General features: G+C 39.2%; 1 protein-coding gene across 5 annotated transcripts in view; it reads left to right on the top strand.

The window, feature by feature from the left end:
* LOC149647030 (uncharacterized) overlaps positions 1-14298 on the top strand; it is a 75112-nt gene that overhangs the window by 14732 nt on the left and 46082 nt on the right. For all 5 annotated transcript variants that reach the window (XM_089849877.1, XM_089849880.1, XM_089849879.1 and 2 more), the window contains 6 exons: positions 1106-1354; positions 4413-4556; positions 6866-6971; positions 7970-8133; positions 8221-8320; positions 9104-9467. In XM_089849877.1, coding sequence (XP_089706003.1) covers positions 1106-1354; positions 4413-4556; positions 6866-6971; positions 7970-8133; positions 8221-8320; positions 9104-9467 — 1127 coding nt within the window. The remainder of the gene's footprint in view (positions 1-1105; positions 1355-4412; positions 4557-6865; positions 6972-7969; positions 8134-8220; positions 8321-9103; positions 9468-14298) is intronic.

The raw sequence follows: 14298 nt of genomic DNA, 5'->3' as shown, positions 1-14298 counted from the left end.
GGAAAATCTCAGAAAATGGTCAGGGAAAATCTCAGAAAATGGTCAGGGAAAATCTCAGAAAAAGGTCAGGGAAAATCTCAGAAAATGGTCAGGGAAAATCTCAGAAAATGGTCAGGGAAAATCTCAGAAAATGGTCAGGGAAAATCTCAGAAAATGGTCAGGGAAAATCTCAGAAAATGGTCAGGGAAAATCTCAGAAAATGGTCAGGGAAAATCTCAGAAAATGGTCAGGGAAAATCTCAGAAAATGGTCAGGGAAAATCTCAGAAAATGGTCAGGGAAAATCTCAGAAAATGGTCAGGGAAAATCTCAGAAAATGTTCAGGGAAAATCTCAGAAAATGGTCAGGGAAAATCTCAGAAAAAGGTCAGGGAAAATCTCAGAAAAAGGTCAGGGAAAATCTCAGAAAAAGGTCAGGGAAAATCTCAGAAAATGGTCAGGGAAAATCTCAGAAAATGGTCAGGGAAAATCTCAGAAAATGGTCAGGGAAAATCTCAGAAAAAGGTCAGGGAAAATCTCAGAAAATGGTCAGGGAAAATCTCAGAAAATGGTCAGGGAAAATCTCAGAAAATGGTCAGGGAAAATCTCAGAAAATGGTCAGGGAAAATCTCAGAAAATGGTCAGGGAAAATCTCAGAAAATGGTCAGGGAAAATCTCAGAAAATGGTCAGGGAAAATCTCAGAAAATGGTCAGGGAAAATCTCAGAAAATGGTCAGGGAAAATCTCAGAAAATGGTCAGGGAAAATCTCAGAAAATGGTCAGGGAAAATCTCAGAAAATGGTCTGGGAAAATCTCAGAAAATGGTCTGGAAAAATCTCAGAAAAAATTCAGGAAAAATCTCAGAAAAAAGGTCAGGAAAAATCTCGAAAAACGTCAGGGAAAACCTGGGATTTTAGTTCTGAAAACTCCGTGGCAACCCTGGTGCCATTTTGAATGAGCCTACCGCATTTAGGCTGAATGTTTCACTATATTCGTAAACGTGTTCGCCTCCTTTATAAGCGCGTTCACTTCCTTTATAAGCGCGTTCACTTCCTTTATAAGCGCGTTCACTTCCTTTAATTTAACGAAGGGTTTTAAAATTGAACGGCGAAATTCGTTTTCATTTCAGACGCGTCCAACGTAGATCCTAAAGAAAGTGAGAAAGAAGAGTTTAAAGCGGCGTCTGGTCGGAATTCCTACGGCGCCATCCCAATTCATAAAAGTCCCGAACGGCTTTCGGACAGCACGGTTTCTTCTCCCGATGAAACGACTCCCTTAGACGCCACTTCCGGTTTAATTGGTGCTGTTGGAACAAGTAGCGCGGATGCAACCACCAGTTCTCACGGAGCCCGTCCAAAAAACCGGAGTGATACTAGAGGTAAGATTTATGCATTGTTCGAGTAGTTTAGTTTTGAGAGTTGCCCAAGTCAGGGGTCCAACATTTACACGAAATCATGTACACTTATCGCGATACTTTTCACTACAATCAGTCAATTTTCGCCAAAATCTTTAACCAATGAAATCAAAATTCTGAAGTTTCTTTAGAAATTCGTGAAATCTTGATAAAATCGGGAAATTTCTAATGAAAGCTCTAAAGGAGTTCACAAAATCTTGGCAAAATCAGGAAATCTACGATGAAAACTCTTTACAAATTTACTAAATCAGGAAATCTACGATGAAAACGCTTTACGAATTTGCGAAATCAGGAAATTTATGATGAAAACGCTTTACGAATTTGCGAAATCAGGAAATTTATGATGAAAACTTTACAAATTCACAAAATCACGAAATTTCCGATGAAAACGCTTTTCAAATTCACAAAATCAGGAAATTTCCGATGAAAACGCTTTACAAATTCACAAAATCAGGAAATTTCCGATGAAAACGCTTTACAAATTCACAAAATCAGGAAATTTCCGATGAAAACGCTTAACAAATTCACAAAATCAGGAAATTTCCCATAAAAACTTAGCAAATTCGCAAAATCTGGAAATTTCCCATAAAAACTTAGCAAATTCGCAAAATCAGGAAATTTACGATGAAAACGCTTTACAAATTTGCGAAATCAGGAAATTTAAGATGAAAACGCTTTACGTATTTGCGAAATCATGTCAAAATCGGGAAATTACCGACGAGAATTCTCAACAAATGTTTCTTTGAGACTAATTTTGAAAATCTCAATTGACGATTTAGTGAAAGCCTGATTAAATTATGAAATCTCCACGATTTCGCGATATCTTGAGTAATTCATGAAACCTCTACACGATTTCGCAAAATCTTGACTATATCATAAAATCTCTACACTATTAATCTTAACTAAATCGTGAAATCTACACGATTTCACAAAATCTTGACTAAATCATGAAATCTCCACAAACTCGCGAAATTTTGACAAGATCGTGAAATCTTCTGACGAAATCGCGCTGTCAAATTTCAAAAATCACAAAATCGCTTTCTTTTTCGGAATATTGGATCCCTGACGTCGGAGGCGGTGATTTATAAAATCAAAAAGGGATGTTTACATTTGAATAATAACCGTTCAAAAAATTTAATAACAGTCTGTTTGTTACGCAGCTTAGCTTTTGTAATCAACTCTTGAATTTCTAATAGCGCTCAGCTCTAAAATGAGTCTTACACTTAAATTGTCACGCTTCTAATGTCATAATTGGACACAGTTTCCCGTCGCCATTGTGTAAAAATTGGGTTGTGGGCGGATACTTAAGTTAGCCGACGATGATTGAATCGTACCATAAGTTTATAAGATATGTTCCTTCCATAAGTATGACACTTCCTGTGCTTCGAAATGCTACTGAGAGACTTACAGCTCGAGCTAGTTTGACAGGGTTCATACAAACCTGGAAAACCTGAAAAAATCAGGGAAATAAATGGTTGACAAAAACCTCAGGGAAAACTCAGGGAAATTTAGAATTTTTAGTAAAATTCGGGAATATCAGGGAAATTTGCGTCAAACCGGGGCCGAGTAATTAAGCAAAATGTTCGTGAATATTCCCTCCATAGGATTAACATTACACTATACTTTGGAGGCTCATAACTCTGGTTCTATTAGAGATACGGAGATGTCCTTTGAGTATGATATAGTCATATTTGCCCCCCACCCCTCCTTCGTTAACATTTGCTCCATAGGATACGCCATATATGGGAAAAACCTGGAAAATTCAGGGAAGTATAGGGGGAAAACCTGGAAAATTCAGGGAAGTATATGGGGAAAAACCTGGAAAATTCAGGGAAGTATAGGGGGAAAAACCTGGAAAATTCAGGGAAGTATATGGGGAAAAACCTGGAAAATTCAGGGAAGTATATGGGGAAAAACCTGGAAAATTCAGGGAAGTATAGGGGGAAAAACCTGGAAAATTCAGGGAAGTATATGGGGAAAAACCTGGAAAATTCAGGGAAGTATAGGGGGAAAAACCTGGAAAATTCAGGGAAGTATATGGGGAAAAACCTGGAAAATTCAGGGAAGTATAGGGGGAAAAACCTGGAAAATTCAGGGAAGTATATGGGGAAAAACCTGGAAAATTCAGGGAAGTATAGGGGGAAAAACCTGGAAAATTCAGGGAAGTATATGGGGAAAAACCTGGAAAATTCAGGGAAGTATAGGGGGAAAAACCTGGAAAATTCAGGGAAGTATATGGGGAAAAACCTGGAAAATTCAGGGAAGTATATGGGGAAAAACCTGGAAAATTCAGGGAAGTATAGGGGGAAAAACCTGGAAAATTCAGGGAAGTATATGGGGAAAAACCTGGAAAATTCAGGGAAGTATATGGGGAAAAACCTGGAAAATTCAGGGAAGTATAGGGGGAAAAACCTGGAAAATTCAGGGAAGTATATGGGGAAAAACCTGGAAAATTCAGGGAAGTATATGGGGAAAAACCTGGAAAATTCAGGGAAGTATATGGGGAAAAACCTGGAAAATTCAGGGAAGTATATGGGGAAAAACCTGGAAAATTCAGGGAAGTATAGGGGGAAAAACCTGGAAAATTCAGGGAAGTGTATGGGGAAAAACCTGGAAATCTCAGGGAAATTTGTTTTCCAAAAGTTGTATGAACCCTGTTTGAGAACGACAAGCGAGAATTGAAGTCCTACACTCGGTGGTTAATTTTGCAGTCCATCTAGTCCTATTTAGTCTTCATTACTAAGCCTTTGACAGCGCCTCACCAGGCGTATGTCGTTTTACCTCGAATCTATGACCTACGTCACTCACTTCATGACAAGCTCCAGTTTCTAAGTTACCAGTGACAAAATAATGGATGAACATATCTTATGAACTTACGATCATACTCATGTCATTATACACATCTTGAAGTATCATCGTAGTGCGGCGATAAAGATTCCCCGTGTCGCTTCTATTTCTTCCTAATCATAATGATTGTCACTTTGCGCTTGTGGGTCACTTGAGTGTTATTTTTCCGCATCAGGCGTCTGGTTTCGATGTGGACCCGAGCGAACTACTTTAGCGGAAACAGTTCTAAACAAGTGCCTACTTGACTTACTTACAAAGAACAACCCTGTGGAATGTGAACAGGAACTAAAGAAACTCAGACGGGAACTAGACATTAAACGTTAGTATGTTTTTCAAATTGAATGCAATTTGACCCCAACCCCCGCCCCTCCTTTCTCCGAGTCCTATTCCACATGAAGATACAGAACCTTTTCCCTTCCTTTAGCAGTTAAAGGTAACGTAACTGATTATACCTTAAAAGAATGGCTGCTTTTTCTAAATGTAAAAGGAATTAAATATTAAAACTTAAATAAATGATCTCTTATTACAAAATAACTAGCATTTAATCCACCTAATTCCCTATCACCGGAAGTTAGACTTACCTCGGGATTCGTGGAGGCAGACTTAGAAATAGCACACGTCCACTGGTCCAAAACCAGTTTATTAATTGCTTGGACTAGTTTTTTAATTCAAAAAGTGGGGGTTATTGGTCCTCGGGACCAGTTTATTAATTTCAAATCTATAGGAGAACAAAGGCTGGGACCACTCCGGAGACCAGTTTATTATTAAGGACACTAGGGGGGCTCACTGGTCCCAAGGACTAGTTTAAAAATTATCCTTATTTCTAAGTCTGCGTGGAGGTGAATCTCGTCTGCCGTCTGCTACAAAGGCCAAAAATTATATGCACTGCAGCAGACGACAGACGACTTTCTTCCCGTATCCTGTTACTCCCCTCCACGATTCGAATCCCGAGATAAGCCTAACTTCCGGTGATAGGGAATTGGGTGGATTAGTCTTAAAAATAATCAAGGACTACTGCGCCATCCGCCATTGGTTTAATGGCGTCTGCTAAATCGAACCACTTAACCTTTACTTCTCTCAGCCTTCGAGAATTCAACCAATCCGATAGGGGTAAGAGGTTCGTTTTAGCAGACGCCCCTAAACTAGTGGCGAATAGTTCATTAGTTCTCGTTTTTAAGACTAATCCACCTAATTCCCTTTCGCCGGAAGTTAGGCTTATCTCGGGATTCTCGGAGGGGAGTAACGGGAAGAAACTCGTCTGTCGTCTGCTACAAAGGCCAAAAATTATATTACTGCAGCAGACGACAGACGACTTTCTTCCCGTATCCTGTTACTCCCCTCCACAATTCGAATCACGAGATAGCCTAACTTCCGGTGATAGGGAATTGGTTGGATTAGTCTTAAAAATAATCAAGGACTACTGCGCCATCCGCCATTGGTTTAGTGGCGTCTGATAAATTGAACCTCTCTCAGCCTAGGAGAATTCAACCAATCCCATAGGGGTAAGAGGTTCGTTTTAGCAGACGCCCCTAAACTAATGGCGAATAGTTCATTAGTCCTCGTTTTTAAGACTAATCCACCTAATTCCCTATCACCGGAAGTTAGGCTTATCTCGGGATTCGTGGAGGGGAGTAACGGGAAGAAAGTCGTCTGTCGTCTGCTACAAAGGCCAAAAATATGTACTGCAGCAGACGACAGACGACTTTCTTCCCGTATCCTGTTACTCCCCTCCACGATTCGAATCCCGAGATAAGCCTAACTTCCGGTGATAGGGAATTAGGTGGATTAGTCTTAAAAACAATCAATGACTACTGCGCCAACGCCATTGGTTTAGTGGCGTCTGCTAAATCGAACCACTTACCCCTTACGTCTCTCAGGCTACGAGAATTCAACCAATCCCATAGGGGTAAGAGGTTCAATTTGGCAGACGCCACTAAACCAATGGCGGATGGTGGCGCAGTAGTCCTTGATTATTTTTAAGACTAATTAAATGTACTAATTATTATATTGTAATAAGAGATCATTTATTTTAATTTTAATATTTAATTCCTTTTATGTTTAGAAAAAGCAGCCATTCTTTTAAGGTATAACGTTATGTTACTCTAAAGTGCTTTTTCTGTTAGATTTCTTATCGAAGTTTCCCAAGCATGTACACCTTTTGCAGTGTTCAAAATCAAATATTTAGCTTATAATCTAATGCATACTGCAGCTTTTATTTAATTTTTATATATATATATAGAAAAGCGAACTTAAAAATAAAGATCTTGATTACGTATTTAAAACAGCTGCTTTTAATTTTATTCCCTAAGTTATTGCGCGCGCATGTCAATTGGCATTGAGGTGCAACAAAGTTGAAATGCTCCCTCGTGTTCTTGTAGAAGTTTAAAGCAAAGCGCGGGTCAAGTGACTTTCCTCCTGAACTCCGGGTTTAGCTTGGCGAAGAATAGTGGGCGGGATTTATAAATGCCTCCTGCCTTCGTCAAGTCAAAACTGGAGTTCATAAGGAAAGTCAACTTGTATTTGGAACCACGTGACCCTCACTTTGCTTTAAGCCCGAAATTTATAGACTTTTTGTTGGAGACCAGTTAGGGATTTATCAATGGTGAATACTTTTACTTATTTATTTAGTACCGGTAAATAAACGTACAAGGCGACTTGCGAAGAGGAGGCGGTATCCCGAACCAGCTCCTGAAACGCTATTGTTACTTCCTGGAACAACGACTAGTGACGATGGGTATGTTATGTATCATTACTTAAATCAAGTTCATTAGATATGTTCATCCATAAGTTTGTAACTGGAGCTTGCCATGAAGTGATCGAGTGAAGTAGGTCATAGATTCAGGGTAAAGCGAGGCCTGGTGAGGTTCTGTCAAAGGCTTAGTAATGCAGATTAAATAGGACTAGATGGAAGTCCTGCATGCAAAATTAACCACCACCGAGTGTGGGACTTCAATTCTCGCTTACGTCGTTCTCGAACTAGTTATCTCGAGCTGTAAAGCAAGTAGTCCACTTAGCCTTGCGAAACCGTATCGTTACCGTTTTAAATTCGTAAATCATCCGAAAGAGGGCGCCCAAGTCTGCCTTAGGCATTGTTTAAGAAACGTTATCAGATGGCGTTCTGTTCCTAGTTGGATATGTGACGTTACTAATAATAATAATAATAATCTAGGCTTTGTCTATGAAGGGATGTCCACACTAAGTCAACTCGCGACTTATTTACAGTTGGGTCCCTTTACATTGCATAGAGGGGTGCAGGGGGCTAGCCCCTATGCCCCACAGCTAACCTACAGCGCCCCCTCTACTAACTTAACCTCAGCAAGTTTTGATGGAAAGGAGAAACCGGGTTAGACCGCGGAGGAAAACTCCTTTTAACATAACAAGCGGGGAGAGAACTTGCAAACTCTACGCAGAAGGATTTCTTCCCAGGTTTTCACCCAGTGCCACAGTCCGGGATTCCACCCGGGATCCTCTTGCTGCGAGACGAAAGCGCTAACCGCTACGCCACCCCACTATACGTTAACGATACTGTTTCACAAGGCTTAGTGGATTATTCGCTTAAGTCTCTAGCATTACGAACTTATATAGGCAGTGTCATACTTATGGAACATATCACTTATAAACTTATGGCTGTATGTATCCCTGGTAAAATGATTGGTGAAGAATCGCAATTTTCCCCTTTAATTCTCGATTTATTTACCGTAATCCTTCTAAAGAAGTCTTTTATTGACTTAGTGACGGAAGCAGTAGTGCCAGCTACGTTTCACCCAGACGGCACTTGGATTTAGGTCCACCTGCCTATTTATTAGCCAGTATTTTGTCCACACCGGGGACTCATTTGGCCAGCAACCATGATGATACGTCACCCGGGGCTGTTCATTGCTTTCAGGACGAACATGGTCTGGGGTTTCTTTTTTAACTAAACAATTTACACCCGTTTATTCTTGATGAAAACTTGAACTGATTTGATTTGATTTGGCCTACAGGGAATTGGTTGACTTACACATTTGACGAAAATAGCTCCGGAATTGCTCAGGGTCTAAGCTCAAATACTTCAAACAGGGTCGAAGGAGGAGAGGGAAAGTGGTAAGTGGATATTCGATGTTTGTGTCAGTTGCCGTGAATATAGAGCTATCATAGTTGTGACGTCAGTGCATAGGTAAAACGTCACGGGTTTAGATTTGGTAGTGGGTGGTACCGTTTTGGTTCTATGGGCATATAGTATGGGTGACGTCACTCTAAGGCTTCTGGGATAGCTCTATTGTTGAGAAGGCTTAAAGCGAGTCTCGGCTGTGGTTTAGTTCATAGAAATGCCACTAGATGCTCCCATAATCGAGGGGTGGAGGTAGAGACGAGTCGGGCCCCCGATTTAATCGGGCTTTTTCGACCCGACCCGAACCCGATTCGGGTCGGGTCGGGCAAAATTAATTTCAAAATTTTTCGGGTCGGGTTTTTATTTTAATTTTTTTTCCGGGTCGGGTCGGGTCGGGTTTTTATTTTAATTTTTTTTTCCGGGTCGGGTCGGGTTTTTATTTTAATTTTTTTTTTCGGGTCTGGTCGGGTCGGGTTAAGTTTATAATTTTAAAGTTGGACTCGGGCCGGGTCGGGTCGAAAAGAAAGTCGACTCGTCTCTAGGTGGAGGTAACTGTCCCTCTAAGCTTACCAAAGGATAGTTTTAGCTCCGCCCTCATGGACGGGTGCCGATTTGCTCCTGCCTTTAGTAAGTTAAAATTTCTGTGCAGACGATCAGCCAGAATGTTAGGGGTGCAACAGGAGCCGACATTTGCTTTAAAGACTGAGTCGGCGGCCGTCTTTATGACTGTGACGTCACGTTTTAACCCTATTTTCATTGTTAACCCTGTTTTTAAGGGAAAATGTGTCAAGGCGATCCTCCTCCTCTGGATCCACGGTAAATCTTGACAGTCCAGCGGCTCTACTTCACGTTCCTAAACACGGTTCGGCTAGTCTCCGGCATCACAACCGTCAGCTTCATTTCCCAATGCACCATCATATTCCAACTCCGCATCCTATGGATTTTGGTTCGCCCATTTCCGAGCTGATTCCTCCCGATTTCACCACCACTCAGGGATCGAGAGCTTCGTTAACCAGAGTCTGCTCCTCAGCTTCGGGAGTAGCGGGAGGACTTTCAGAACGAAGTGGTGCTCATGGAAACTCTGTGACGGAAATGGACAATTACGCCAGTCAAATGGCTAGGTGCCATCCTAATTGTTGGGTAAGTACTTTAATGTTCAATACATCGAAGGGAATTTTAATGGGTTTGTTCGTGAATTGAGTCGGAGGGAAGAACCACGTCCACTTTTGCATGTTAATTTTAGGTCAAAGGCCATGATATTCCGGTCAAAAAATTTTAGGTCAAAGGCCATGATATTCCGGTCTAAAAATTTTAGGTCAAAGGCCATGATATTCCGGTCTAAAAATTTTAGGTCAAAGGCCATGATATTCCGGTCTAAAAATTTTAGGTCAAAGGCCATGATATTCTGGTCTAAAAATTTTAGGTCAAAGGCCATGATATTCCGGTCTTAAAATTTTAGGTCAAAGGCCATGATATTCCGGTCTAAAAATTTTAGGTCAAAGGCCATGATATTCCGGTCTAAAAATTTTAGGTCAAAGGCCATGATATTCCGGTCTAAAAATTTTAGGTCAAAGGCCATGATATTCCGGTCTAAAAATTTTAGGTCAAAGGCCATGATATTCCGGTCAAAAAATTTTAGGTCAAAGGCCATGATATTCCGGTCAAAACATTTTAGGTCAAAGGCCATGATATTCCGGTCTAAAAATTTTAGGTCAAAGGCCATGATATTCCGGTCTAAAAATTTTAGGTCAAAGGCCATGATATTCTGGTCTAAAAATTTTAGGTCAAAGGCCATGATATTCCGGTCTTAAAATTTTAGGTCAAAGGCCATGATATTCCGGTCTAAAAATGTTAGGTCAAAGGCCATGATATTCCGGTCTAAAAATTTTAGGTCAAAGGCCATGATATTCCGGTCTAAAAATTTTAGGTCAAAGGCCATGATATTCCGGTCTAAAAATTTTAGGTCAAAGGCCATGATATTCCGGTCTAAAAATTTTAGGTCAAAGGCCATGATATTCCGGTCTAAAAATTTTAGGTCAAAGGCCATGATATTCCGGTCTTAAAATTTTAGGTCAAAGGCCATGATATTCCGGTCTTAAAATTTTAGGTCAAAGGCCATGATATTCCGGTCTAAAAATTTTAGGTCAAAGGCCATGATATTCCGGTCTAAAAATTTTAGGTCAAAGGCCATGATATTCCGGTCTAAAAATTTTAGGTCAAAGGCCATGATATTCCGGTCAAAAAATTTTAGGTCAAAGGCCATGATATTCCGGTCTAAAAATTTTAGGTCAAAGGCCATGATATTCCGGTCTTAAAATTTTAGGTCAAAGGCCATGATATTCCGGTCTTAAAATTTTAGGTCAAAGGCCATGATATTCCGGTCTAAAAATTTTAGGTCAAAGGCCATGATATTCCGGTCTAAAAATTTTAGGTCAAAGGCCATGATATTCTGGTCTAAAAATTTTAGGTCAAAGGCCATGATATTCTGGTCTAAAAATTTTAGGTCAAAGGCCATGATATTCCGGTCTTAAAATTTTAGGTCAAAGGCCATGATATTCCGGTCTAAAAATTTTAGGTCAAAGGCCATGATATTCCGGTCTAAAAATTTTAGGTCAAAGGCCATGATATTCCGGTCTAAAAATTTTAGGTCAAAGGCCATGATATTCCGGTCTAAAAATTTTAGGTCAAAGGCCATGATATTCCGGTCTTAAAATTTTAGGTCAAAGGCCATGATATTCCGGTCTAAAAATTTTAGGTCAAAGGCCATGATATTCCGGTCTAAAAATTTTAGGTCAAAGGCCATGATATTCCGGTCTAAAAATTTTAGGTCAAAGGCCATGATATTCTGGTCTAAAAATTTTAGGTCAAAGGCCATGATATTCTGGTCTAAAAATTTTAGGTCAAAGGCCATGATATTCCGGTCTTAAAATGTTAGGTCAAAGGCCATGATATTCCGGTCTAAAAATTTTAGGTCAAAGGCCATGATATTCCGGTCTAAAAATTTTAGGTCAAAGGCCATGATATTCCGGTCTAAAAATTTTAGGTCAAAGGCCATGATATTCCGGTCTAAAAATTTTAGGTCAAAGGCCATGATATTCCGGTCTTAAAATTTTAGGTCAAAGGCCATGATATTCCGGTCTAAAAATTTTAGGTCAAAGGCCATGATATTCCGGTCTAAAAATTTTAGGTCAAAGGCCATGATATTCCGGTCTAAAAATTTTAGGTCAAAGGCCATGATATTCTGGTCTAAAAATTTTAGGTCAAAGGCCATGATATTCCGGTCTTAAAATTTTAGGTCAAAGGCCATGATATTCCGGTCTAAAAATTTTAGGTCAAAGGCCATGATATTCCGGTCTAAAAATTTTAGGTCAAAGGCCATGATATTCCGGTCTAAAAATTTTAGGTCAAAGGCCATGATATTCCGGTCTAAAAATTTTAGGTCAAAGGCCATGATATTCCGGTCTAAAAATTTTAGGTCAAAGGCCATGATATTCCGGTCTAAAAATTTTAGGTCAAAGGCCATGATATTCTGGTCTAAAAATTTTAGGTCAAAGGCCATGATATTCCGGTCTAAAAATTTTAGGTCAAAGGCCATGATATTCCGGTCTAAAAATTTTAGGTCAAAGGCCATGATATTCCGGTCTAAAAATTTTAGGTCAAAGGCCATGATATTCTGGTCTAAAAATTTTAGGTCAAAGGCCATGATATTCCGGTCTTAAAATTTTAGGTCAAAGGCCATGATATTCCGGTCTAAAAATTTTAGGTCAAAGGCCATGATATTCCGGTCTAAAAATTTTAGGTCAAAGGCCATGATATTCCGGTCTAAAAATTTTAGGTCAAAGGCCATGATATTCCGGTCAAAAAATTTTAGGTCAAAGGCCATGATATTCCGGTCTAAAAATTTTAGGTCAAAGGCCATGATATTCCGGTCTAAAAATTTTAGGTCAAAGGCCATGATATTCCGGTCTTAAAATTTTAGGTCAAAGGCCATGATATTCCGGTCTAAAAATTTTAGGTCAAAGGCCATGATATTCCGGTCTAAAAATTTTAGGTCAAAGGCCATGATATTCTGGTCTAAAAATTTTAGGTCAAAGGCCATGATATTCCGGTCTTAAAATTTTAGGTCAAAGGCCATGATATTCCGGTCTAAAAATTTTAGGTCAAAGGCCATGATATTCCGGTCTAAAAATTTTAGGTCAAAGGCCATGATATTCCGGTCTAAAAATTTTAGGTCAAAGGCCATGATATTCCGGTCTAAAAATTTTAGGTCAAAGGCCATGATATTCCGGTCTTAAAATTTTAGGTCAAAGGCCATGATATTCCGGTCTAAAAATTTTAGGTCAAAGGCCATGATATTCCGGTCTAAAAATTTTAGGTCAAAGGCCATGATATTCCGGTCTAAAAATTTTAGGTCAAAGGCCATGATATTCTGGTCTAAAAATTTTAGGTCAAAGGCCATGATATTCCGGTCTAAAAATTTTAGGTCAAAGGCCATGATATTCTGGTCTAAAAATTTTAGGTCAAAGGCCATGATATTCCGGTCTTAAAATTTTAGGTCAAAGGCCATGATATTCCGGTCTAAAAATTTTAGGTCAAAGGCCATGATATTCCGGTCTAAAAATTTTAGGTCAAAGGCCATGATATTCCGGTCTAAAAATTTTAGGTCAAAGGCCATGATATTCCGGTCTAAAAATTTTAGGTCAAAGGCCATGATATTCCGGTCTTAAAATATTAGGTCAAAGGCCATGATATTCCGGTCTAAAAATTTTAGGTCAAAGGCCATGATATTCTGGTCTAAAAATTTTAGGTCAAAGGCCATGATATTCCGGTCTTAAAATTTTAGGTCAAAGGCCATGATATTCCGGTCTAAAAATTTTAGGTCAAAGGCCATGATATTCCGGTCAAAAAATTTTAGGTCAAAGGCCATGATATTCCGGTCTAAAAATTTTAGGTCAAAGGCCATGATATTCCGGTCTAAAAATTTTAGGTCAAAGGCCATGATATTCCGGTCTTAAAATTTTAGGTCAAAGGCCATGATATTCCGGTCTAAAAATTTTAGGTCAAAGGCCATGATATTCCGGTCTAAAAATTTTAGGTCAAAGGCCATGATATTCCGGTCTAAAAATTTTAGGTCAAAGGCCATGATATTCTGGTCTAAAAATTTTAGGTCAAAGGCCATGATATTCCGGTCTTAAAATTTTAGGTCAAAGGCCATGATATTCCGGTCTAAAAATTTTAGGTCAAAGGCCATGATACTCCGGTCTAAAAATTTTAGGTCAAAGGCCATGATATTCCGGTCTAAAAATTTTAGGTCAAAGGCCATGATATTCCGGTCAAAAAATTTTAGGTCAAAGGCCATGATATTCCGGTCTAAAAATTTTAGGTCAAAGGCCATGATATTCCGGTCTAAAAATTTTAGGTCAAAGGCCATGATATTCCGGTCTTAAAATTTTAGGTCAAAGGCCATGATATTCCGGTCTAAAAATTTTAGGTCAAAGGCCATGATATTCCGGTCTTAAAATTTTAGGTCAAAGGCCATGATATTCCGGTCTTAAAATTTTAGGTCAAAGGCCATGATATTCCGGTCTAAAAATTTGAGGTCAAAGGCCATGATATTCCGGTCTTAAAATTTTAGGTCAAAGGCCATGATATTCCGGTCTAAAAATTTTAGGTCAAAGGCCATGATATTCCGGTCTTAAAATTTTAGGTCAAAGGCCATGATATTCCGGTCTTAAAATTTTAGGTCAAAGGCCATGATATTCCGGTCTTAAAATTTTAGGTCAAAGGCCATGATATTCCGGTCTAAAATTTGCTTGTACTTTGTGTGTTAAAATTAATTTTAGTTAATTGTAAATTTAATGCCAAATTAGAAATAGAAAGATATGAGGCGCCATTGCGGTTTCATTAAAAATTATCAGGTTTTCGGCAATTTGGCAATTTATTCGGCAAGGTCCTTTCGCGGTCACGTGAT

This window comes from Phalangium opilio, unplaced genomic scaffold (assembly GCF_054372755.1).
Source record: "Phalangium opilio isolate 3A_F unplaced genomic scaffold, DU_Popi_V2 ptg000089l_1, whole genome shotgun sequence".
Taxonomy (NCBI): Eukaryota; Metazoa; Arthropoda; class Arachnida; order Opiliones; family Phalangiidae; genus Phalangium; species Phalangium opilio.
Note: the sequence above shows the minus strand (reverse complement) of the source record. Positions and strands in the feature narration are given on the sequence as shown.